Source organism: Adiantum capillus-veneris, chromosome 22 (genome assembly GCF_014529385.1).
Source record: "Adiantum capillus-veneris isolate H3 chromosome 22, ASM1452938v2, whole genome shotgun sequence".
Classification (NCBI taxonomy): domain Eukaryota; kingdom Viridiplantae; phylum Streptophyta; class Polypodiopsida; order Polypodiales; family Pteridaceae; genus Adiantum; species Adiantum capillus-veneris.
In genome coordinates this window covers 2,512,857-2,540,000 of record NC_140952.1, presented here as the reverse complement: position 1 = coordinate 2,540,000, position 27,144 = coordinate 2,512,857, and the positions used below count along the sequence as shown (strand labels likewise).

General features: G+C 44.4%; 1 protein-coding gene across 2 annotated transcripts in view; it reads right to left on the bottom strand.

Annotated features, from left to right (window-relative positions):
- Positions 1 to 26,080, bottom strand: part of LOC147428846 (protein STICHEL-like) — a 98,872-nt gene extending 72,792 nt beyond the window's left edge. For both annotated transcript variants that reach the window (XM_086494930.1, XM_086494931.1), the window contains exons 1-2: positions 25,941 to 26,080; positions 23,351 to 25,372 (exon numbers count right to left, since the gene is read on the bottom strand). In XM_086494930.1, the coding sequence (XP_086351056.1) occupies positions 23,351 to 24,889 (1,539 nt within the window). In that variant the 5' untranslated portion in view covers positions 24,890 to 25,372; positions 25,941 to 26,080. The remainder of the gene's footprint in view (positions 1 to 23,350; positions 25,373 to 25,940) is intronic.
- Positions 26,081 to 27,144: the final 1,064 nt, after the last annotated feature.

Sequence of the window (27,144 nt, the reverse complement as noted above, 5' to 3'; positions counted from 1 at the left end):
TGGGTTGATTTCCTGCTCAAACGGCAAGCAGTTCGAGGGGTTTACTTTGGTGCGCGAGGGTTCTACGAAGTCTTGCTGGCTGACATGGATGCTCGGGATGCTCTGCTCGAAATGTCTCCTCTTTTCTTCAATAAACAGATGACTCATGTGCTGCCCTGGGCTCTCACCAAGGACTATCAGAGTCTCACTCGTCACAAGTGTCCCGTCTGGGTTGAGGTGGTCGACTTTCCTCGCACTTGGCGTCATTTTCTTCCTTTGTTGGCTGCTCAGTTAGGCAAAGTCATTTGCCCTCCTAAGCTAGAGGCAAACACGAACCGTTTTTGTATTTTGTGGGACACGGATATCCCCACACCAGCAGGTATTTCGATCGATTCTGGGGATACAATGGTTGGAAAGCGCCCATTTAAGCTTAAATGGGGCAAGTTGCAAATTCTTGTTTCCGGTGTCGCAAATTTGGTCATATGCAGTCCGAATGTCCGAAACCAAATCTGCAACCACCTCCTTCAGCCGTACCTGCTCCTCAACCTCGCTCGCAACAAGTACAATTGTCTGCACTTTCTGCTTCTCCAAATATTAAAGACAAGGGAAAAGAACAGGTTTCGACCTCTCAAACTTGGATAGTGCCCAAGAAACCCGTCAAAGTTACTACACCTCGTGTTCCGGCATCTTCTCGTAATTATGTGCCTCCTTTGAAGAATGTTGCTCAGAAAAAACTTCCTTGTAATGACAACACTTCTTTGGTTGAAGCTTGGGACAAGGTTGTTCGTTCTTACAAGGAGGTTGTTACTGGCGAAGCTTCCTCATCACAAGGTGCATTTCCTTTCAATTATCCAGGTCCAGGTATTGACCCACCTTCTCAGGCACCTTAAGCTGGGGAGGATGTGTTGATGGGCACTGGTACTTGAGTTTTATTTCCCCCCTTTTCTTTCCTTGTTTCCTCGTCCATTGTATATACCATATAAAATGCATAGTTCTTTGAATTGCATCTCCTATAATGTGCATGGGTTATGCAATCACGACAAGTGGCAGCTTACCTGGCACTATGTACATACATGTAAAGCAGATATTGTGGTTCTTCAAGAGCATAACCAGCACCAATTTGCAGGACAGACTCCTTACTTTGCGGGCTACTGGATAGCTTATGCAGGATCAACTGGCCATTTTGGAGTGCTTATGCTTGTTCGACATGAACTCTTCCCGACCTTGGTCTTTAATGACCAGGCTGGGAGATGGATGGTCATCCAATGTATTGTTAATAGATAAGTTTTCGAATTTGGAGGATTATATGCATACACAGCTTCTGCAGATAGAGCACAGTTGTGGAGTGCTATCTCTTCTTATTGTTGGCGTTCCAATGCCTTTCTCTGCGGGGATTTTAATAATGCACCAAACCTTGCGGATAATACTACTGGCCATTCTCACATGCTTCATATGGAACGGCAATCTTGGGACCAATTTATGTCTACCTGTAATTGGCTTGATTTGTGGCCCCTTTTGCATGCGATTGATCTAGGCTTTACTTTTCAGCACAATGCTCAATCTGAAACCGGCCTGTTCAATCCAAAAGGGCGGTAGACTTTACTTCAAACCTTGATTTAGCTTTCACCCATTATTAGTCGTCTATTCTACCTGTACTTTCAAGACACAACAAAGGGGAGAGGGATACAGGCTGCTAGATTGCACTTGTATGAGTAGACCGACACCAGATTGGCCCCTAACTTAGGCGCCCCTTTCGGTATTTCTTTATTGTTAAAAAAAAGAGGGAATAAACGTTGTGGTTCCCTACAAGCTGCCCCGCACAAACTTGGCTGAATTTCAACTGTTCCGGCCCGATTTCGGCAGCATAACTATACTAGGACACTTCACAGTCAGTATTCCCACGCATTGAATGACCTTCCCGACGCATACAGGCACTTTCCAAAACCTGGCGAGAATCTGCAGCACGCTGAATTCTCTGTTTTCAGCCCCGAAAATGCGCCAGATCACCTACACAACCGTCCCCTCGCGTCCCCGAACCTCCTGGGGGTATTAGGGACCGTTTAGGGCCAAAACCCTAAACCTGCAAAAATACACAGCAGGCTGTAATTTACTGTTTCGGGCTCCGTTTCGCATGCCGGTTGCATCCGTAGCAAGTGCTCGAGCTCCCGCGCCTGTAGGGCTACTTGCCCTTTGAATCGGACGAGATTTCTGGCGTGAAACCTCTGCGAATTCACCTGTACCTGCGGGGGGATTAGCCGCTAGCTAATCGAGTACCTATGTAAGAGGCTCTTGCCTCAGCAATCACGCATGAACCCACACAACTGTACATTGGTCAATTGAAAAGCCCACTAGAGGGGCATAACATACTGCCATAGGGGAGAGAGAGGGCAGTGCGTAGCGTGCAGGGCATCACTCCTGGCACCGCACTGTACATAGGAGGGAAAGCAAGCACTCCATAGCTCTTAACCTGTGACAAAAAATCTGAAAATGAGCCTCTCCCAGCTTCAAATTCAGCGCCACTTCTTATTGCATGAGGAAAGTGCACCAGAAGGTGCCACTTGGCACATTTACAAGCATTTTCTCGTTTCGGGATTGCCGCCTAAAAATCTCCCAACCGGTTGCCCAGTTGACTTCATGGCAGAGTAAGAAAATGTTCTCCTTGTCATTCCGGAGGTAATGACGCAAACACATTTTCAGGTCCCAAAATAGCAGTTCCCTAAATTTTAGGAGATGCTGCCATTGTATCTTTCTAGGTCATCTAACCCCCTTTGTACACTGCAGCCACACCCAAAACTGAAATGTAGCCTCTGTAGCAAAGGATTCCACTTTGGCTAGTCAATGACCCCACTTTGGCTAACCATAGTCTTTGTCCAACCTTAGTGCTCTCTTGCCCTCAGGCCTGGACTCCCTCTGGACAGTTCCACACTAGCTATGAATGCAGGGCAGTTAGATTTCCCGAGGGGTGTTTCCAAAAAGTGAAAGTAAATAGATAATAAGAAAGAAATCAACAAAAAGGATAGATAGTAGTCACACGCTGGTGACATACCCCCCTCTTGAAATCTCAAACGTCCTCGTTTGCATCTATGTCGTACATGCTCACAGTCAACACTGATGTATTCAACACCTGTCGACAAATGTATGACACATACATGCTCATTGTCAACCCTCGTGTATTCAACACCTTGTCGACACATGTATTGCCTGCGTGTGAACCCTGTCCCAATACATAGTGGTAGCTTCGCACTCTGCCATTGCTTTGAGTCACTAACTTTCCAATGACAAAATGATAGCCACACATTTTGCCACTGTCTTATAGTACACGTTGGGCCCAGTAACACTTTCGAGCATACCCAAACCGACAGTTTAAGAATGCAGTTACACATGTACCCTTTAATAGAAGCAATTACTATATCCTTGACAAACTGACAAGAAATACTCACTTCTATAGCACTAACCAAACTTTTGGACATTCCATAAGAGCAATTGCCAAACTGACAATCTGTACAACTCTAACATTCATGTAACATTATTTGATTTGAGCTCACTTTAAATACCATGTAAATCATTTGTTTCAGAAGCCATTGTCACACTGACAATCCATGTAGCTTTGAAACTCAAGGGGTCAAGGTAGGTTGCAAATCGAAGGCTTCAAGGTAAAGTGATAACACAATTGGTGACTCTGCAAGTTCACCTTCTTCCATCCACTTAGCATCCATTGGTGGATAGTTTCTGAACTTTACCAAGTAACGCCTAGTAACCTTGCCTTTCACTTTTCTTTCCTTATGTGCCAAAATCTGTTCAGGGACCAAGATCTCGTCAAGTTCCTCGACTTCCGGCTGATCTTCAAGTGGCATATCTTCTGGCACATCACCCACATAGGGTCTGAGAAGACTCACATGAAACGCATTGTGAATCTTCCAACTGTCAGGCAATTTCAGCCTATATGCAACATCACTGATTATGTCGCACGCTTTAAAAGGCCCATAGTAACGCATGCTGAGCTTTGGAAACAGTCTTTCCTTGCCATTCATCTTCTTTAACCTTGCCTTTTCAAAGCGTAAAAGCACCCAATCACCAAGTGAATATACCACTTCACGACGGTGACGATCAGCTGCTTTCTTTTGTTTTGCCCGAGTCTTTTCTAAGGCCACTTTGACCTTCTTGTACATTTCATCCATGTCCCGAACATACTTATCTGCTTCAAATATCTTGTCCTTTGTATGCAGTATGGGAGGAACTTTCTTACCACCTTCAACTATCTCAAAAGGTGCCTTGCCAATTGATGAATGCATTGTATTATTGTATGCATACTCCACCAATGGCAAATACTGCTCCCACTTTCCTTTATGCTCTGAGACATAGCACTTCAGCAGATTTAGGACAGTAGAATTTGCCTCTTCTGACTGCCCATTTGTTTGAGGATGAAATGACGAAGAGAATTTGAGCGTTGTCCCATATTCTCAAACAAGCCTCTCCAGAACAAACTTGTCATGCGTGGATCACGGTCGCTAACAATCGACTGTGGCATGCCATGATACTTGAAAATATTGCTCATGAACAAGCGTGCCATCTGATCTGGCTTTATCTTCTTCTTGACAGGAATAAAATGAGTCTGCTTGTTGAATCTGCAAATAATGGTCCAAATACCATCGTTTCCTGTCTGCGTTCTCGGAAGATCAAAGATAAAATCCATAGCTATACTTTCCCATGGTTTATCTGGAATAGGTAGTGGTTGCAATAACCCTGGTGCCTTTTGCCTGTCAAACTTGACCTTCTGGCAAATTAGGCATTCTCGCACAAAGGCATCCACATCTCTTCTCAATGTAGGCCAATAGAAGAATGTCTCAACCGCTTTAACTGTAGCATCGATACCACGATGCCCTGCATACGGTGGGACGTGACTCTCTTCCATAACTTTGCGTCGCAATGGCTTTGTGACACACAATCTGCCATGCATCATCATGAACCCATCTTTGAGAAGATAGTGTTCATGACGTTGTCCATCCATTAGCTGCTCGAAGACCCTTGCAAAATCTTCATCATTTGCATACTGTTCTCTCATATCATCAAGTTCATGATGATAAGGAATTGACACGGCTGAAATTTGTGGCTTCCTTGACAAGGCATCAGCCACAACGTTCTTCTTGCCTTCCACATGCACAATCTGAAAATGGAACATGGACAAGATATTTGCCCATCGCATATGCTTCTCAGATAACTTTGTCTGTGTCAAGAAGTATCGCAAGGTCTGATGGTCCGTTTGGACAACGAAATCTGCACCTAGCAGGTAGTGTTTCCAACTTAAGAGCGCATGAAACACAGCCAGTAACTCTTTCTCATAGACCTGCATGGTCATCTCTAGCCCTTGCAAAATTCTGCTCTCATAGGCTACTACCCTGCCATCTTGCATTAGCACTGCACCAATGCTACTACCACAGGCGTCACACCGGACCACAAATGACTTCATAAGATCTGGCAACACAATGACTGGATCTGAAGTCATCTTTTCCTTTAAGAGATTAAAAGCTGAAATCTCTTTCTGTGTCCATCTAAAGGTGACTGCCTTCTTTTGAAGAGCATGTAAAGGTGAAGCAATCTCAGCGAAATTTCAAATAAACCTTCTGTAATAGAAGCATAGTCCCAAGAAGCTTCGGACATCATGCACCGTCTTCAAATCTAGCCATGACTTGATCGCTTCAACTTTTGCAGGATCCATTCTGACACCATCCTTTGAGACAATGTGTCCCAGAAAGTGGATCTCTTCCAGAAAAAATTCACTTTTCTTTGCATTGATGAACAACCTATGACTGCGTAGCTCTTTGAACACAATGGCCAAGTGATGCCTATGCTCCTCTTCATTCTTTGAGTAGACTATCATGTCATCAAAGAATGTACCAACAAACTGCTGGTGTGGACGGAAAATTCTGTCCATCATCCTATTGAACGTAGCAAGAGCATTTGTGAGACCAAAGGGCATCACTAAAAATTCGTAAAGGCCAAACGTTGTTCTAAAAGCAGTCTTGTGCACATCCTCTGATCTAATGCAGATCTGATGGTACCCACTCTTTAGATCTATCCTGCTAAACATAGCTGCTCCTTCTAATTTGTCCAGAATATCATCAATTCTAGGTATATGGAACCTATTCTTGATGGTATTCTTGTTCAGTGCACGATAGTCAATGCACATACGCCATGAGCCATCCTTTTTCTGCACCAACAACACTGGAGAACAGAATGGGGATGAACTAGGCTGAATCAGCCCCTTTTCTAACAGCTCCTGTACTTGGCCCATTATCTCTTTCTGCTGAGCCGCACTAGCCCTGTACGGAGGCTTATTTGGTGGGCTACTACCTGGCACCAAAGCTATCGCATGGTCCTCGGGTCTCTCTGGCGGTAATTGAGACGGTAATGAATCGGAAAAACAGTCACTATACTGTTGTAAAAACATTGACCTTTCTTTATCTAGCACAGATAAATTTGATTCATCACAATCTGACACTTCACGTGCAAAAACCAAGTACGCAGAAAGATGCTTTTTCATTACAGAAGTAATAGCAGAAGCTGATACAGTGGGAATAGACTCCCCTTTAAGCTTTACATCTAGAATGTGAGTCTTTCCCCTGCTCTGTACAGTGATCTTTTTGTTGTAGGCATCTGTTGCTAAATTGGCTTTATCTTATAGAAAAATAATTCTAAATGAATTATTGGATTTATAAGTGAGAGGGTTTTCTCGCTTGGAACACCAAGGAAAAATAATTCTAAATGAATTATTGGAATTTTAAGTGAGAGGGCTTTTCTCACTGGAGACATCCGAGTACAGAGTATTCCTAGTGCGTCATTCAAAGTAATGACGGGAGCAATGAGAAAGGGAATATCTGTAAGGCCCCCAGGATTGGGTACTTCTGATGCGTCACATCGGATGGGTGACAGGGAGCATCGGGAAGAAGTATCCGACCATCCGACAACGGACATCTCTGACACGTCATAGGATGGGTGACATAGAGCATCTTGAAGGAGATTGTACAGTAAGTTCGGTAGGAAAGGACTAGGTGATGGGTATTCCTGATGCGTCACAAGGTGGGTGACGGGTGCATCAGAAAAGGAATATCCATAGTCGGGAGGAAATTCCGAACTGTGTTAGAATTGTGCACAAGCAAAAGCAAGCACTTGAATGAAGATGGGTTCAGAGGAAACTTTGAGGAAAAACAGATGCTTTCTGAGAAAGCGGGATTGCTTTTCGGGAAAGCAGATGCTTTCCCGCGAGGAAGTCTATGTCTGCATTGCAACTGTGCATGTGATTGCATCCAGGGACACCTGGGAAGTGCTGTGAAAGCATTGTTTTTAACTTACAAGGTTTTATTGAGTTTTTGGGCATGTTCAGACTATTTTTTTAAATACGCTGGTCGTCCACTTAATAAGTGGGCAGCCATCTGATAAATAAGGCAACAAATCAGCCAGCGTTTTCTCTCTCTCTTTTTCTGGCACAACAGAAAAAAAAAATGAAAAAAAAAATCTTTATAAAATTAAAAAAAAAACGACCGCGATCTCTACGCGAGCAGCTATTCGTGCCCGTGGCTAGGAGCTATAAAAGAATCACATGCCCTCACTCGGAGGGGAGGACCAATCTTTGCAAGGAGAAGATGCTGCTGCAAATTTCAGCCGTAAAGAAGACGTTGCCGGTGATGCCCATGGCTGCCCCAAGTGTACCAGATGTTGCCAAGACCCAGTGCGCAAGTTCCCTCGCGAAGAAGTGCCTACGAAGCATGTTTCCATCGCGACAAGTTGCTGTTTTTCTCTGTTTTCAGCCCATAAACGTCGTAGACGGGGCTGATTTACGAGAAGGAACCCGAGAACACACCTCTTTTGTGTGTAGGATTGGAAGAGAGGATTTTCTATGGAGAGATCTCTTCCGGGGAATTGCTTTTCGAGAACGGAGTTGCGTTTCAAGCGTCGAGACTTTGAAGGTAACGATTTTCATGTTATGAACTCTACGAGTATTTGTTTGCAGGTGTACTTCCTCTTAGTGAGGGAGTAGGAGCAGAGGAAGGTATGAGCCTCTGCAGAAGAAAAGCGCTCTGAGGAACTAGAGCCAGATCAGCCCAGGGGTTTCGTACCCGAGTTTGGGAAGTAGATCCAAGGATCGGAGAGAGGTAGTCTCTCAAGTTGTGATCCGGAAGTTGGGATTCCCAAGTAAGGACTTCGTGTCCGGGAAAGCAGAGTTGTTCTGCGGGAAGAGGACTCTGGAAAGAGAGTTGGAAAAGAGTTGCAGGGATGCCATGCCCTGGGTCTGGAAGGTGAGATCCAGAGGCGAGAACCTTGATTCTCGAGGAATTGGAATAAGGAACGGAAGTTCCTTGGAATAGGGTTTTGCCCTTGGAATCGGAAGCTGAGGCTTCCGGGAACCATCAAGTCTTATTCTAGAACGAACGTGGTAATACGTTCGGTTCAAGTGCTTGTATAGACTTCTCCTCAGTAATAAAGATACTATTACGGGGGGGGACAAGCCCATCTTCTGGTCCCCAGTACTGTGTCGATCTTCTCTCTCTATCTCTATCTCTATTTATTTCTCTCTATATCCTCTGGCTTCAGTAATAAGTGATAAATCCTATTTATCCGAATGTATTTTATATTGTTATGCGCTCCCGTTTGTGACAGCATCCATGATTCCCTCTACACGAAACAACCAAGGAATACCTAACAACACATCACATCCGTCCAGTGGCATGATGTAAAATTCTTCAGCGTCTACATAGGACTGGATATGTAGGTGCAACTTTCCGATGATGGGTGTCGCAGCCTCTGTATGGCCAGAACATGCCAAACCTGCCTCTGCTGTATACCCCATCTCTTCAGGTCTGATTCCCAACTTTGAAGCCAATAATGAAGTTGGCTTTCACCTGGATCAAAGAAGATAAGCACTGTTTGATCCTTGACCTTTCCCCATGCTCTGCAAAGCTCACTTGCATCTGAATTTGGCTTGTCACCCACCACATCTGGCACTAGACCAGCCATGGGCTTCTTTCCTTTCCTGTCCTCCTTGTCTTCAGGATCAGCTGGCCTTTTCTTTGTAGGACAGTTGTAAGCAATGTGGCCAGGCTCCTCACAGATGAAGCATTTGTTCTCTGACCTCAAGACCTTCTTTTGCTCTTCCGATTTGCGAGGAAAACGTCTTTTCCATTTCTTCGCTGGTCCCTTTTCTGATTCAATTGAAGCTTTGCCTTTTCCCTGCGTTGGCTGGCTCCTAAGTCCCTTTTGGAGCCTCATTGGGAACGTGCTTCTTTGCTGCATTTTTCTTGGCTGATCCTTCCTTGACGCCAGTATTGAATTCACAATCTTCTCCCTTGAGCAAACCATTGCCAATGTTTGCTACCTCGATGAGTTGCGTCAAAGTAGTGACTTTGATCTTCGTGCAGTATTTTCTCAATCCTTTGGGTAGGCCACAACAATATTTTTCAATCTGTTCTGTCAATGGCACAAACCTATAGGAAGTTACTGGAAGTAGAGCTTTCCAAAACTTCCGATTGTAGTCATCCAGATTCTTGCAAGTGGCAGCATTAAGCTGGTGCCATTCTGTCATGACATCTGCTTCAAAGTCATCAGATAACCATGCTGCTGCAAAAATCTGCTTGAAGTAAATCCATGTGGACGGAGCTTGCCCTTGAAGCAATAAAGTTGTCCACCATTGTCCCGCATTCCCTGTCAAGAAAGTGGCTGCCTTGCGGACCTTTGAAGCCTCTGTAAAGTTTCCCCCTGCATAGGCCTTGTCAAACTGCTGGAGGAATGAGAGAGCCTTCTTCCTGTCATCAAACCCTGTAAAGGTCGTGAAAGACACACCTTTGCCACCTTCTTTGTACGGAGTTGGCCTCTCCAGCGGCGTTAAATTGTCATATGGAAGTGATTGAAACATGGGAACACTATTAGGGTTCATCTGTGTTCCTTGGCCGCTATTAACTTGACCTGGAAATGCCATATTTGGCTGCTGATTTGTAATTCCAGCCATACCAAAATTTGCCTGTGGCATCCCAAATTGGCCCTGAGTGCTTTGAAACCCTGGTTGCATACCCATGACACTGTACATGGGGATAGGCATCATCGTTTGAGCACCCCCAAACACTGTTCCTGGCGTGTAAAACTGATTTCCAGGTGCATGACCAGCCATGCTCTGGAATACCGATCCACCTCCAAAATAGCCAGGGTGTACTGAAGGTGGTGGGAAGACTTGTTGCATAGCCTGTAGGTTGCTTCCCTGCCCATTAGAACCAGCTATAGGTTGTTGAAAGGTGGCGGGCTGAACTAGTACAGCTTGAAAGATTGGCATCTCAGCCACCTGTTCTTGTACCTTAGGCATAGGTTGTGGAGACTGCATGTTCTCCGTCAAGTGTACAGGTGTTTCCATTGACTGTGCAGTATGAATCACCTGTGCTGGAGCCTTAACAGGCTTCTGAATACGATCCAGTGACCCAACTTGCTGAGACGGAAGAGGAGGTTGCAGAAAGGCTAAAAACCTCGGGTTCTGCATTACTTGTGTGAACATAGCCACAAAAGTAGCCAACTGGGTCCTGAATATATCATCATCCGTCTGTGGTGGTCTTGAAGACTCACCCACTTTATGTGTCTGCTGACCCTATGAAGAGGAAACCTCTTCAGTCACATCATCTGGTCTGTCAGCCATAATTGCAATTCCCTATGTCTGGTCTATGATCCCCTATGTCTTCAAGCCCAAACTGACCAAGGCTCACTTCTATGGGAAAAAGTGATTTAATCCCGGGGATGGAACCATGAAACCGGCCTGTTCAATCCAAAAGGGCGGTAGACTTTACTTCAAACCTTGATTTAGCTTTCACCCATTATTAGTCGTCTATTCTACCTGTACTTTCAAGACACGACAAAGGGGAGAGGGATACAGGCTGCTAGATTGCACCTGTATGAGTAGACCGACACCAGATTGGCCCCTAACTTAGGCGCCCCTTTCGGTATTTCTTTATTGTTAAAAAAAAGAGGGAATAAACGCTGTGGTTCCCTACAAGCTGCCCCGCACAAACTTGGCTGAATTTCAACTGTTCCAGCCCGATTTAGGCAACATAACTGTACTAGGACCCTTCACAGTCAGTATTCCCACGCATTGAATGACCTTCCCGACGCATACAGGCACTTTCCAAAACCTGGCGAGAATCTGCAGCACGCTGAATTCTCTGTTTTCAGCCCCGAAAATGCGCCAGATCACCTGTACATCGGTCCCCTCGCATCCCCGAACCTCCTAGGGGTATTAGGGACCGTTTAGGGCTAAATCCCTAAACCTGCAAAAATACACAGCAGGCTGTAATTTACTGTTTCGGGCTCCATTTCGCGTGCCGGTCGCATCTGTAGCAAGTCCTCGAGCTCCCGCACCTGTAGGGCTACTTGCCCTTTGAATCGGACGAGATTTCTGGTGTGAAACCTCTCCGAATTCACCTGTACCTGCGTGGGATTAGCCGCTAGCTAATCCAGTACCTGTGCAAGAGGCTCTTGCCTCGGCAATCGCGCATGAACCCACACAATTGTACATTGGTCAATTGAAAAGCCCACTAGAGGGGCATAACATACTGCCATAGGGGAGAGAGAGGGCAGTGCGTAGCGTGCAGGCATCACTTCTGGCACCGCACTGTACATAGGAGGGAAAGCAAGCACTCCATAGCTCTTAACCTGTGACAAAAAATCTGAAAATGAGCTTCTCCCAGCTTCAAATTCAGCACCACTTCTTGTTGCATGAGGAAAGTGCACCAGAAGGTGCCACTTGGCACATTTACAAGCATTTTCCCGTTTCAAGGTTGCTGCCTAAAAATCTCCCAACCGGTTGCCCAGTTGACTTCATGGCAGAGTAAGAAAATGTTCTCCTTGTCATTCCGGAGGTAATGACGCAAACACATTTTCAGGTCCCAAAATAGCAGTTCCCTAAATTTTAGGAGATGCTGCCATTGTATCTTTCTAGGTCATCTGACCCCCTTTGTACACTGCAGCCACACCCAAAACTGAAATGTAGCCTCTGTAGCAAAGGATTCCACTTTGGCTAGTCAATGACCCCACTTTGGCTAACCATAGTCTTTGTCCAACCTTAGTGCTCTCTTGCCCTCAGGCCTGGACTCCCTCTGGACAGTTCCACACTAGCTATGAATGCAGGGCAGTTAGATTTCCTGAGGGGTGTTTCCAAAAAGTGAAAGTAAATAGATAATAAGAAAGAAATCAACAAAAAGGATAGATAGTAGTCACACGTTGGTGACACAATCCATGTATCGCGCTCAGCTGGATCGCTGGTATCTTTTTCACATGCAACAATATGATGACTTTGTATGCGAGATGAGGATTGATTATGCTATGTGTCTCTCGGATCATTTTCCCGTATGCTTGAAACTTCGTTTTGGATCGCCTACCCAAAAAAAGACTTCTGCATGTCAATAATGCTTATCTCAAGCATGAGCCTTTTCGCACTATGATTGTGAATATCATCCCGCCTTTGCTCTCCCAAATGTATGTTGACATGGACATAGCATGGTTTCGTTTTGTTTTGCGTGTTCAATCAGTTATACAAGATTATGGCAGGAATTATTTGTCACAATTAAGGGAACGGGTTAACCAGGCAAAGGATGCTTGTAACCGATTAATGCACTTGGCTAATCATTCTTCTCTTACTGATGCTCAAATGATTGAGTTGTTTTCTGCTCGTGCAATATTAAGGCACAATGATGAGAGAAAATTGGCCAAATGGCAGACTCGAGCTCGTCAACAGGCTTTTGCAAATAAAAGATGTGCTTCTAAACAATTTTTTCAGCATTTGCATCACTCGAGGCACATTCAAGCTATACGGAGAGTTAAATTACCGTCAGGGGAGTGGACCTCCACTTTTCGAGAGCTACCACTAGCCCTACGCTCTCATTATGGCAAGATTTTTGAAGCCCCTTCTTCTCCCACGAGAGAAGCGCGCCAAGCGCGTTACATGTTTCTATCGCATGTCACTTCCATTCTCTCGTTGCGGCAGGCTCAAGACTTGGAAGCTGTTTTCACTGAGTCAGAATTGTATGCCAGCTTGCTTGATTTAGGTCGATGGAGAGCTCCTGGTTGGGATGGTCTCTCTGTGGAATTCGTCTTGTCTTTCTAGGACTATTTGAAGTTGCCTCTATTATTCATGATGAATACAGCTTGGGAACAACAGGAATTACCCTCCTCTTGGAAAGAAGGTTTGCTCAAGCTGATCCCTAAGCATGCATTGTGTGAAGAATTTTCACATTGGCGGCCTATGACACTTATGCCTGTGGTATATAAATTAATGGCAAAAATGCTTGCTAACCGACTTAAATGCTTTCTGCATGAAGGCTTGCATCAATCTCAATACGGCTTCATTCCGCGACGTCAAATTACTGATAACCTCGCAAATGTCATTATTGGTATGGAATATGCAAAATATACTCGACAGGATGTATTAGTCATGCAGGTTGACATTGAAAAGGCATTTGATATTGTTCTTTGGGATTACATTGCAGATACCATGCGACATTTGGGCTTTGGGCATCCCGTGTCGTGCTTTTCTTGTATGTAAATAGTACTTCTGCAGGCTTGCTGGATGGTTCTCTAACAGAATCCTGGCCTTTGGGACGGTCGGTACGACAGGGCTGCCCTCTGAGTGCTTTGCTTTATGCGATCGCTACTCATCCCTTGTATATGTATTTGGATTCCTTGACCTCCACTGGTAGGCTACATGGCCTTACTTTACCTTCTGGTCGACAGTTTGTTGGCCAAGCTTATGCGGATGACTCTTTGTTCATGCCTCGTAATAACTATGATGATGTGCAATAGATTATGCATACTCTTCACTTGTTTGGATTGGCAGCAGGTCTCAAAGTTAACTTTTGCAAATCCAAGCTATTGCCTCTGAAAGAGTGTGATTGGCATAAAATATTGTGGCCTAGGGAGATTGTTCCTCCCCATGTTCTGGTTCGCCATTTGGGTTATCCGCTGGGTTGGAATGTATCGGCCATCAAGAAAACGGATTGGGTGCTCCAACGTCTACATTCCAAGTTGAATTATTGGAAATTGTCCACGTGGCCACTTCATGTGCATCTCAGGATTGTCCAATGCATCCTTGTGGCTTATGTGCAGTTTTACTTGCCTTTGTTATCCTGGCCTCGGTTGCGCTTGCAATCCCTCATGTCCAATATTTTAGAGCATTTTTGGCGGACCTCGTCTAGCAAGAGGGACCTTCGGCTTCTATCGATGGACAAGCTGTGTTCTTTCAAGCGGCTAGGAGGGTTGAATATTTTGGACTTGAGACGTCATCTTCTAGCTCAGAAAGCTATGTTGTTGCCTGTTTTGGTGGAGCAGAAGCAACCTTGGGCTCTCATGGTTGCACATTTGTGTGCACACATTGTCACCCCTTCTTTTGGTCATTGGAAACCGACTTATTGGGATGTTTTTGGGAAGCTTGAAGGACACATTCCTAGATGTCCATTTACTTCTTCTCTAATTGTTGATTGGAAGGTTGTCACTTCGCATTCGGCTTGGGATGGTCGACAATCCTCTGGGGGTAACTCTCTTCGCTTGGAGAGTCTGCATTGGAGCAGAGTTTTTGCTTCGAATTTGGTTCGACGGTCTCCTCGCCAAGCGTATTTTCTTTCCCAAAAAGGAATCTGTCAGGTGCATCAGGTGGTTGATGACTCGGGTTATGTTCTTTCTTTCGCTGATGCCGTCTCTCGCTTTCCGTTGGGTCTTCACTATTCTCCTCTCTGGCGGGAGATTCAAAACATGCTTGCTGTTCATTCGCCCATTCCTCCTCTGGATGAAGACTCTCGCTTCTCAGATTGGAATCTGGCTACTACTAGATTGGACTGCATCTCAGCTGCCAGTGTCTATGCCATTCTTCAGTCTGATGTATGGATTGTGCATCGGCGTAATCAGTTGTGGTCGCTTTCCGAGTCATCCTTGTGGTGGCAACACGCATTGTCTCGCATTTGGCAGAGTCATCTGCCTTTGAAGGAATGTGTTTTCGTGTGGCGGTGCTTGGTGGGAGCTCTACCTGTTGGCAGTGTGTTGCATGCTCGGCATATTGCGCCTTCCCGCTGCCCCAGATGCCTTGAAGCTGAGGAGACCGTGCCACACTTGCTGTGGTGTTGTCGTCACTCCAGAGCCTTCATTCGGCAAGTGTCGACTGCTCTTCGACTGCGTTTTCCTTCCGCCTCTTTTCACAGACGATTTTGGCTTTTTGGGGTGCTTCAGTCACCACAATCTCAATTTGCGGTCTTCTTCACCTGGGTCAGATTTTGGACTATGTGGGCCATTTGGCATCATAGGAACTCCTTAATGTTCTAGGGCACTTTTGTTGACCCCTTTCCCTATTTCAAATTATCTCTTGGTCAAGCGCTGCATTTTGCCTATGAAGCTGGAGACATCACTCTTGATGCCTACAGGATTTACTTTTGACTGTTTCTAGCCTTCGGAGCCTCATAGTGCTCCGTCTTTTGTATCCTTTTCTTTTCGTGGGTTTTCCTCGTTTTGAGGTTTCCCACTTGTAAATTAATCAAAGCAGATTTACAAAAAAAAAGTGTGTGTGTGTGTGTGTTCCATCCCCCATCACATGCACATACATATGTCACACCTTACACTCTCTCACTCCAGGCTACTTTGTAGCATGTTTATTTTCAACACTTTTTGTCCTTTTTTGGGATATCCAAAGAACACATGTGTACATTGTTCTGTTTGATATGGCCAACTTTGGCCTCTTGAAGATGTTGATAATGTTAGAGGTCATTTCATGGGTTTTCCACTCTATATCTTGAGCTTCTTAGTGGCTACACTAGGTATTATGAGGCTTTTCCAAGTTCTAGGCATGTGGAAGGATTTTCTAGATTTTGTTTGTGACGCAAGAGAGACTCAGAGCACTGCTCATCCCAAAGCTAGACCAAGAACATGTCATGGCCCATCATAAGGAGCTCTAGAATTTTGCCCTCTGAGCCTCCAAGTGCAGACTAATCACAAAAGGTGGGACATTGTGACATGTTTTTCACGGAATGATGCGGGCCACCCCAAAAACTTTCAGATTACCCATGTGAATAAAGCATGCATGTACAAAGTGTACAAAGGGGGTGTGTGCTAGTTGTCTCTACGCATGCATGACACGTATGCGGGTTCGAATGTTTTTGCTGTTTTTGTACACAAGTTTCAAAAGTTGAGAAAGTGACTAAGTACTTTGAAACCACATTGAAGATTGAACTTTTCTCAACTTTTAGTCGTTAGAGTGAGGTGAGAGTTTTCAGCAAAGAAGGAGCTCCATGTTATGGTAGCCTTCAGTAAAGGTGTCACATGCACATGCCATTGTGTGCCACATGGACATGTTACATCGACTTCCAAAGACAATCTTGCGCATAGCAGTGCCTTAGGGGATTTAGTGCCGGCAAGGTTGTGAGCCTGTTTGCAAGACCTACATGCCTGGACAAGTCTATTAGATTAGGTTTTCCAATTTTGGAACCCTCTTGCATAAATAGTTTGTACACGTTTTGACAAAAGTTATTACACTTTAGTGAGCATCTTGCATTACGAGCATGAGATTTAGGTTAATGGAACCTATCGTGCCAATTCTCGTGACAATTGGATTCCTGGGTTAAAAGATGTACGACAGTTTCACCCAAAAACTAACCCCCTCCTGATCAAATATAATTAAGTGCATTTTTTAATGATTTAATTTATAAGTCATGTCAAAATCACTTGCAAGTTGCCAAACCAAGGGTCGATTGAGTACTTAAGATGTACCTGTGGGTATAAAGGCACATTCTCTCTCTCTCTCTCTCTCTCTCTCTCTCTCTCTACAGATGAAGATGGATCTCTACTCCCCTCCCATATTGTCTTCACATTGTACTGCTTAGTTTAGGATCCCGCAGTATTTATATTTTGTTATCCTAGTTTAATTTATTTTGTTAATCTGACTTTGTATCAGATACACCGCATTGTAACTTTCTGGTCTCATAGGTCACTTTGGCCTTTTGAAGACGTTAATATAACATTTCGTTTCATTTCATTTCATCTCTCTCTCTCTCTCTCTCTCTCTCTCTCTCTCTCTCTCTCTCTCTCTCTCTCTCTCTCTCGTGAGAATAGGGGTTGTATTTTGTGTACATAAGAGACCTCTAGAGATGCTCACTGGCCTATCACCCAGAGGAAGTACAAAAGCAAGGTAACAATGTGTAGGTTATGTAAACATCAAGGTTGTTTGTACAATGAGTGTGAAATGAACCGATGTGGGGGTGAATAATGCCATGTGATGTGGGCATGATCCCGACGAAAAAGAACTGACCACCTCACCCATGTATGAAGAAAAATGCATCGACACTGCTCCGCTTTCCTGGAGGAGCCGGCTGAAGAATCTCTCTCTCTCTCTCTCTCTCTCTCTCTCTCTCTCTCTCTCTCTCTCTCTCTCTCTCTCTCTCTCTCTCTCTCAGCAGCGGCATTCACATACGGTCATGAGACAGTGGAGTATACAGATGCTTACACTTATCTGGGGGTGACCTTTACTGGGCCTATATTTTCATTTTCATTGAGGAGAGCAGCAGAGACTAGATTGACCAGAGCCTATGCAGCATTGGGTGGATTGGAGAGGATGTGTTCACAGATCCAGTTTCAAGAGCCTCGAGCAAAGCTCTGGCTTTTTGACACTATAGTGGCTTCTGCATTGTTATATGGAGTTCAGATATGGGGGCCTTCCGTGGACCATCACGGGAGGAAAGGTCGCACTGATGGATGGGGAGGTATGGAGAAGCCTCTGGTCTCTATGATTGCACGGCTTATTAGAGCCAACGCTCTAGTACCACATGACATTATTCAAGCAGAGCTAGCTGCCCCCTCCCCATAGCGGTTGAGGTGCTTACCAGATCAGTCTCCTTTATACACTCGACAGTTAGCTTTGCAGGGAGACACGACATGCTGGAATGGAGAGATGACATCATGGTTTGAGCTACATGGATTCAGCATAGACAGACTACCCCTTCCGGTACTCATTGGATTCCCCCTCTATGATTCTTACACAGTCCGAGATCATCGGCCTCATTTGCCAAGACATGACTCAGCTGGATACCAGGAGGACTTGGATTCAGCCGCCCCAGGAGTTGGGCACGAAGATGGCTTTCTATAGGGAGCATCTTCTCTAGCTCACTAAGGATGGTTTTGTGGTGAGGCCTAGATACATGGACACCCACTTATCTCACGGGATTCGGTGTGCTATTGGCCAGATACGCACATCTTCACACCAGCTTTGGGTGGAGACTAGCAGATACATCGAAGTGTTAGCAGAGGCCGGGACATGTCCCCTATGTCATACAGAGGCTGAGATAAAGTTCCACTATGTATTGCATTGCCCAGTTTACTATGAGATACGAGGTCGCTTCCATTGCTTGTTTAGAGAGGGTTTTGGACCGCTTTCTAGAGTCATGGGGTATGAGGACCAGAGATGTCTGGGATTGTTCTTGTTGGAGCTACGAAGACACACAGAGAGCTTGTTGAGAGGAGAGGCTATATATACCTAGATGAATCCAGGATAAGCCCAGATTCACCGAGGAAAGTGCAAGGTATAGACCCATGGTAGTCACCCACAAGACAATATAACCATCAGCTCCATCATGCATAGTATTGACTAAATACCACGACATCCCCACTAACGTCGTCAGTGCCCAATAGTGGGTGTAGAACTAGGTACTAACATATGCTCCCAAACACAACACACACCACACGCACACACACACACATGAGCATACATCAACACAAAGTTCAACGTACTGAGTTTCTGTCATGACTCTGGAGATCAAGGACAGACTCCGCCATATAAAGAAGCCTAGCACTAAAAAAAGAGGAGAGGCTAGCCAGTCTCAAAGACGGATCACAGACTTCTTCTGTACATCGGATATTGTGCAGCCGGAGGTGCAGCGACCACAGTAGATCTCATACTCTCCTCACACCAGAGGTACGTTGATCGACCGAGCGACTGAGCTCAGGAGATCCAGGCGCCCCCTTGTATCAGCCTTTGTATCAGATATTGTGTGAGCGCCGCCCCCCCCCCCCCCCCCCAACTTACCATCTAGTAGGGAGGGATTTTGATATTTTTTTCAGCACCCCACTTTTTATCTTTTGTGCCCAAACAATGTACTAGATTCCACCATGTTGTGACTTTTGTGGTCTTATAGGTCATTTTGGCCTTTTGAAGACGTTCATATAGCATTTTCTCTCTCTCTCTCTCTCTCTCTCTCTCTCTCTCTCTCTCTCTCTCTCTCTCTCTCTCTCTCAAAAGGAACCATCAATAATACAAAGTTATATCCATTGACACAAGGAAAGAACAAAGGGTTGTAGAAGTGTGAAAGCTCAATTCTACCTATTCTCTCAATTCCACTACATCTGACATTGGTAACAAGGTTGTATTTTGCACTAATCCGTTGATCCCCCAAAAAAATCTCTCTTGTGTTTGTATTTTACAATGTTTCACGGCACTCCTCGCACTCTTGGAACTGCAAATCTGCCATTGCTCATGGGACCATGCGCCTTGAGCACTGATAAAGCAAATAAGTGTATACCAGGTGTTACATGTGTGGTGCACCAACGACAGGGTAGAAAAGCTGCCCTAGAGATAAGTCTACGACACTCCTGCATAAAGGAAGGAATCCTTGCATGGTTAAGACTCGTAGCCGCATGGAATACTCCGAAAATCCACAAGGCGAGCACCTTCCTCCAGTTGATCCACCCGTGAGTCCTCCACTTACCCCACTTGCTTCTCTAGTCTCACCCTAGCCGGCAGCAACTACTCCTAGAGATCCCATGATGCAGGATGATGATGGACATGATGATGCAGCAAGAGGAGGCTTAACAATGAGAACGTGAGGCGGCGGAGCACGATTAATAGCCGAGGACGAGGCTTATAGACCCAAGCATAAGGCAGAAGCCGAGGCTCAGAGAACGGAGTGCGAGGCCAAGGTAGAGGCTCGGAAGTAAGAGCAGGCGGTCATGGTGACCTCATTCCCACTCTAGCTTCCCGAGTTGATCCAACGAGGATAACACCGGATTATGATAAGCTTGCCAAGACCATTGCGGCCAACCAAAGCTACACGAACGTCAACAAACCTATTCCCGAGAATATCACGTTCGATAAATTAAGACGTTCTGGATCAGCCAAAGGAGCTGCCTCGTCGTAAAATTTCCTTGGCACCATCATCTAGAGCAAGATTGGAGCCTCCAAGAGAGCGGACAGCTAGTGCAAAGTCGTCATTGTTGGACCTGCACCAACCATACCTGCAAAACATGCACAAGCTGGCACACGTCGTCCTTCACAATTTTGGTACGTACAAGCTGCAAATTCGCGTCTTCTAGCCTAGTTTTAAGCAATCGATTACCCCACTATGCCTCAAAGAGATTCCAATGAATCAAGATAGGATACGTACGGATACGTACCGTACCATATGGTGTACCATACATACGGATCATACCATACGTGTCAGGTGCAACAGAAGTGGTTTCAGGATTTTAGCTCGGATCTAGTAATCCACACAAACACAAGGTTACTTTACTTCATTTGAAAAAAGAGACTCAACTATGAAGGGGGGGAGAGAGAGAGAGAGAGAGAGAGAGAGAGAGAGAGAGAGACGTGGTATATCGGGTCCCAACCACCCTCAAGGGCCCCCTTGCTTTGTTGCCAAAGCAAGTACTTGCTTTATTTACTTGCACAGTGTTGTTACAATGATCCTAGATGCTGAGATGCTAATGGGTACTGCGGTAGATGCTTGGAACTTGAGAGGCTTAAGTGTTGAATGCTGAAAACGCTGATGGTTCATAGGGCTGAAATCTGTGTTGAAAAGTGATGGCTGAAATCGATGGTACTGATGCTGAAAAACGTTGGTATTGTAGGGTTGAAAGGGTGGAAATGCTGGCGATGATGAGGCTTTCCAAAACGCTGGATGGTTGATGATGGAAATGCTGATGGGCTGCTGAAAACGCTAGGTACTGCTGGTACTTGCGTTGCGGTCTTGCTTATGGTACTTGTGCTTCTTCAGCTTGCTTTAGGAGGTAACCCTCAAGGTCACTTATATAGGATAATCATGCTATGTCGAGCAGTGTATTTGGGGCCTCCACGTTCTTGGGAAAAAAATGCTAAATGTCACTTATTAATAAGTTGGTGACTCACTAATAAGAGATGCTTCGTATGCGGTTCTTGCTTAGACTCAGAGGGTATGCAGCTACTCTAAAGTGCCTGGACATGCACGTTCTGCGTACAGGCTCACAAGAGTGCCAGAACACTTCCTAGGCTGACCTAAACCCTAGAAGTAGGAGTTATAGCTTGTCCACATGCACATAGGGTTAGATGTGTACGTGACATCCCCCCTTTTCAGGGTGAAGTACTGGGACCGAGCTGCATGGCTTCCTTGTAGTCTACCAACAACTCAGGATGATCGGTGAAGAAAACTTCGTCAACCCACACTGCCTTGTGGGTGCCTCGATCCTTAAACTTCAAATAGTCATGTCATGCTTGTTCCTTTGAGCCATGGCAAAAACAATGCAACAAAATCTGCTCCGGCTCCAAGACTTCAGCTTCGTCTATGATCTCGGGTTCGTCCTCTTCAAAAATGTCATGTGGGTGATCTCCCTGAAACAACTTCAACCAAGAAACATGAAGAACGTTGTGCTTCATAATTCTAAGATAGACCCAATCGCCTTCCTTGGTAGTAACATCCTGACAATGCTTATTAGCCGACCGTGAATAAATTATAAGATTCATGAACCTTGCTTAGCCGAAGCTTCACACTCTCAGTAATCTCGCCCAAGGACTGGTTCTCAACATTGGCATCAGGCAACTGACTGACCGATCTAGTCAACAAGGACTATAACGGACAAACAAATATTGCCTCATACGGAGCTCTATCAATGGCACTGGAATAGGAGTCATTCAAAATTGCTTCAACTAGTGGGAGATAATGGTCCCAATGAGACTGTTGGTCATGCGCATATGAAGGCTAACTGATTGTAGATCTCAGTTTGACCATCGGATTGTGGGTGAAATGCAGATGGAATGCCAAAATTTTCAAAGCGTGCTCGCCAAAAATGTGATGTAAACTTGACATCCCTATCTGATAGTATTAACTTTGGCAAACCAAAGGGGATACCAATGCTTAATGAACAAACTTTCTACTTCTTGCGTGGTGATTGTGGCCTTACAAGGAATTAACATACAAAACTTGCTAAAATGATCCACGATTGTTAGACACTGTGTATTCCTTGAATGCAAACTAGGTGGAAGACTACTCACAAAATCTATGGAAATGTCCCGAAATGGGCCTTCGGGAATAGACAACGGCATCAAAAGACCTTGCTACTTACCTCGAGGGGCTTTTACTTTTTGACAAATGTAACAATGTGTGACATACTTAAACACATCTTTTCGCATTTTAGGCTAATTAAAGAATCTTTCTATTTTTTCTAAAGTGGTATTCATACCTCTGTGCCATAACGTACGAATTTTACGTACCTTATTGAATATTTTAGGCTTTTTACAAATAACATACGAATTTTACATACCTTATACCCAGTCCATTCAATACTACGTACAAGACATACCAAACACTATGTATCTTACCATCTTGTAATGAATCTAATGGAAAAGTACGAGCAAGCAGGTCTTGCAGACGCTCACAAGGGTGCAGGAACAAGTTTCCCTAGGATTTTCTAGTCAAAGGCTTGGCTCTGAGTCGTATTAGCATGTCCATATGGCACATTGAGCCCATGTGCAATCAATTGCCATGTTCATTAACTATGAAGGAAGTTCCCCTCAAATGATGTTTTTTCTTCCTTCGCATTGTTTGGGGATTTCTTGTAAAGATTAGGGCTGTAAACTTTATGCATCTTTATCACTGTAAACCAGGCTTGTTTGTCTTTCACAACACCTTATTGTATCTGACTATGTCCCTTTCGGTATATGAGCAATTCACACACATTGAAGATCCTATTGTGCTTGTTCTTATCATGTATACTCTGGTTTCTGAAAATCATGCTTAATGATAGGTATGAAAAATTCACTTGCATGCATGCACTGTAAAAATGACTCATGCATCCGGTCTAGGATTATAGAGGGTCATAGTATTCGGGATGAGACAAATGTACTTTGTGCAGGGCGCTTGAATATAGCCCAATATCTGTCTTTGAAACCATTGGACTATTGCTCCACAGATTAAATGCAGAGTGTGAGATCAAATAGCCCAGCACATACAGCACAGCACAAAAAACACATACTTACTCAAATAAACTACAATCACCGTACTTGTGTAACATCAAGATAGAGCACAATGCCTTAAAAGAAATGATATTTTTTTACGGAAGTATAACTTACAAGATTAAGAACTGCAGAAGAGGTGATTGCCTGCCCTGAGAGACTTAGCTGATCAAGTCTCATCTCAGCATCACGCAGTGACCCATCTGATCGGGAAGCTATCAGGTCCAAGACTCCATGTTCCACATCAAGCTCTTCTGAAGTCACCAGTTTGGTAAGTCTTTTCACAATGGCTGAATACTTGATTTTTATGAAATTGAATCTTTGACATCTGGAGGATGCAGTGCACGGCAAAGTGTCCAGATAGGTAGTGACAAGAATAAAAACAAAATCTGCCGGTGGCTCTTCTAGAAAATTCAAAAGTGCATTCCAGGTTTCGTCAGTTAGCATATGGCATTCATCAATGATAAACACTTTATAGCGGGAATTTGACGGAGTTGTAAGCATTCTTTGCACAAGTGCACACACACTATTACTACCACTGTGGCTGGCAGCATCCACTTCCCGGACACCTGAGCTCTTTCCAAGAGCAAGTGCTTTGCACTGGCTACAGAGTGTGCAAGGCCGTCTTTCAACATCATGCATGCAGCAGTTTAATGCTGCTGCTACTATTCTGGCAGTTGAAGTTTTTCCAGTGCCACGGGAGCCATGGAAAAGATACACAGGTGCAATCTTCCCCTTCAGAATTGCACTGGAGAGTGCTTGAACCACAAGTTCTTGCCCAACAATCTCCTCGAAAAGCTTAGGTTGATACTTTTGACTGAGGCTTTGAGATGGTTGTTCTGTAACAACAGTCAACTCCATCCCGCTTGTAAGAGAGCGTTGATCAGCCAAAGATGACTCAACAACGACACCTACTTCCTTCACAAAATGGGATATCTTGTCATTGAGAGTGCAGGAAGCCATCATGCTTTCTCCTGCAAAAGAGGATCCATCATTGGTCACACATGGCAAGCATCTTACCGGAGAAGTCAATTGCAGACCCACTAGACTTGACATAAAAAGGCCATCTCGACTATTATCAGATGAATCTTTCTGCAACTTTGAACTCCTTTTAGCACTATTTATTAAAATGTCACGTTGGTGTTGCCTTGCTAACGACGAACAAGGTAAGCTATGTGTATTCCTCTGATGGTCAAGAATATCTATCTCATCAGACGATGAGAACTCCCATGCACCCAAAAATGAACCTTGTGATGTTCTCTTGCTGGTGCTTGATGAACTTATAAGTTGATTTTGGAGTTTCCAATCCTTAATGATACCCGTAAAACAGGCATTTTGTCTGCCACCATGCTTCTCCTGGTGAGATTGCAATTTCACCTTGCCACCAAGGTTGTACTTCCTGTTTGCTTCAACTTCCGTCTTTAGGTCTTCCTCTTTTTGAAGGGGTTCCTCCAGTGTAAAAGAGCGCCCAGCACACTCAATGTCTTCATAAGGACTTAAAACAAGAGGTGACGGAAATTCAGAATGTTGCTTAGAAAGAACAGATCTTCTTGAGCCAACCTTCAGAAAGCCAGACGATTGTAGCTTTAAGTGGCTCTTGTAGTTGGGGGCTTCAGTGCCAGTGGCAATTCCTCTTCTTTCAGAGAGCTTATCCATACAATTAGTTCCCTGTCCACTGTCAGATTCTGCTTGAATGCGGTGAGTTGATATACTTTTCGCAGCACCCAGAGTAGATGATATGTTCAAATTTCAATCTTCCTAGCATGCCTCTTGTGCAAGAGAGTTGCTGCTCGTTTGCAACTAAATGACAAATGTCATGCTGGAAGTAATTATACAATTTGCACTACCAATTATTCCATGGACATCCAATCTATCCTGCTCCTAATAACTCGAACAAAAGCATGTTGCCTGCTGACTATTTATCCTGTCTTGACATCCTTGTTAACCAAGCTCACCATAATCTGCCTTCCAGCATGTAAAGAGCCTCCATTCCTTTTACCGTGACAACACATTTAAAACTCAACTCCACTTCCTCTCGTTAACTTCTACAGAATAAACTTGCTCCTTTAGAATGGATTCAGTTGAGTTTTAAACTGCTGAACTGGCAACGCTTGTCTTTGATGTGTGAAGGAACTGACACTGCAAGATGAAAGATAGATACATTAACCCATCAGGTGTTAGCAACAATGACCACAATCACGCACATGTAGGGACTTCTCATTGTATAACTTATTAGCTCCAAAAGGCAAGAATCTGTATGCTCAACTAAACAACTTGAAGATGTATGAAACATGCTTTCACAGCCAGTAAATAGAGAATAATCCGATGCGTTCACTGTAGGAAACAGATCAGCGTAAAGTATATCAAGCAATTAAGCATGTCCAAAACAGTCCTTGTCAGACCACTTACCATGAATTTAACTGCCTAGGATCAATTAAGCTATGTACCTAGACGAAAATTTGCTTTGAATAAATCCGCAGTCCTCATTTGCAACAAAGGCATGGAAAAAAACCCATCAAAACGATATTACTGAGAAAACAAGCCTTCGTAGGGGTCAGTTATATGCAATGCAACAGTTATAAAGTCTCCAAGCACAAAGGATCTTAGCGGCAGAAAGCATGAGCTGAAAATGCCATGAGAAAGGCATGGAACACGCCCGAGAATCAAATGGACGTTGGCCAGGAGAAATCACTTCCTAGTCAGTAACCTGGGAAAACTAAAACTGTCCACCTTGAGAGAAGCTTGAAGGGTTCTATGAACAACAGTCGTTGCTGGAGTGCCCGATTGCGAGGAAGGATGAAAATCCTGGGTTGTAACGTACATGTCGACCTGCACAATCGCCGGTGTCCAGTGAGCTGAAGAGCAATCATCCAAGAGCGAAGAGGAGAAGCATCGTGCATCAGTGTAGCTCCGGCCCCCGGCTCACATGGGCTTGTCGCTGCCCATGTCGCGACTGACATGATATTATAGTAGGATGGTGAAGGGACGAACTCAAGCCGTGCGCGAATGGAGAAACTCCAGTAAAATCGTGAGGGAAGGAACAACGAAGGGCCTTTTCACACAGCCACATCACTAGAATAGCTAAAGAAGAGCCATTGGAAAACATAACCAGTATTTTGGCTTCGTGATTGAATCGTTTCTTGCAAACATAGCCTTAGCAGCGCAATAGTTGGGCAGACCCCATTACTTATCCAAAATATTCTTCATTTGGCAGTGAGAGAGATTCAGGTGGATATTCTAGTGATGCATTCATAACGAAATGAGATTGCTAAAAGAAAAAGTCATCTATTTGACTGAAAAAAGAGATTGCAAGTGCTTGGATTCTATATCGTTGTGGGCATGATTTGACCTTGACAGGATCGGTACATCATCTTCTTGGCATATGGGATTGAATCTATCTTAATCTAGTGTGGACCCCCTAAATACGAAAATGCTTTTTCACCTCTTACAATATGAACTTAGCATTGGTTTAAGACTATATGGGATTGAATCTATCTTAATCTAGTGTGGACCCCCTAAATATGAAAATTCTTTTTATCCTCTTGGTTTAAGAACATACAAGATGACATAATTGGGCATAGCCTTCTAGCTGACATCCAACAAGATTCCCCTCTTACCTAAAGGCATGGCAATTTAACATAGTCTAAACGAGGAGAATACAAATGAAATATTCCCCTCAAACAAAGGGTTGCTAAACAAACTCCATTAAATTTGTAGAATAACTACAGAGAATAAACTAGACCCTACAGAGACACATCTTGAGAAAAGAGTCCTCCTCTAACTTGAAGCCCCAAAAGACATAAACTAGACCCTACAAAGACCCATCTCGAGAGAAGAGTCCTCCTCTAACTTGAAGCCCCAACTTGAAGAATAAACTAGACCCTACAGAGACACATCTTGAGAGAAGAGTC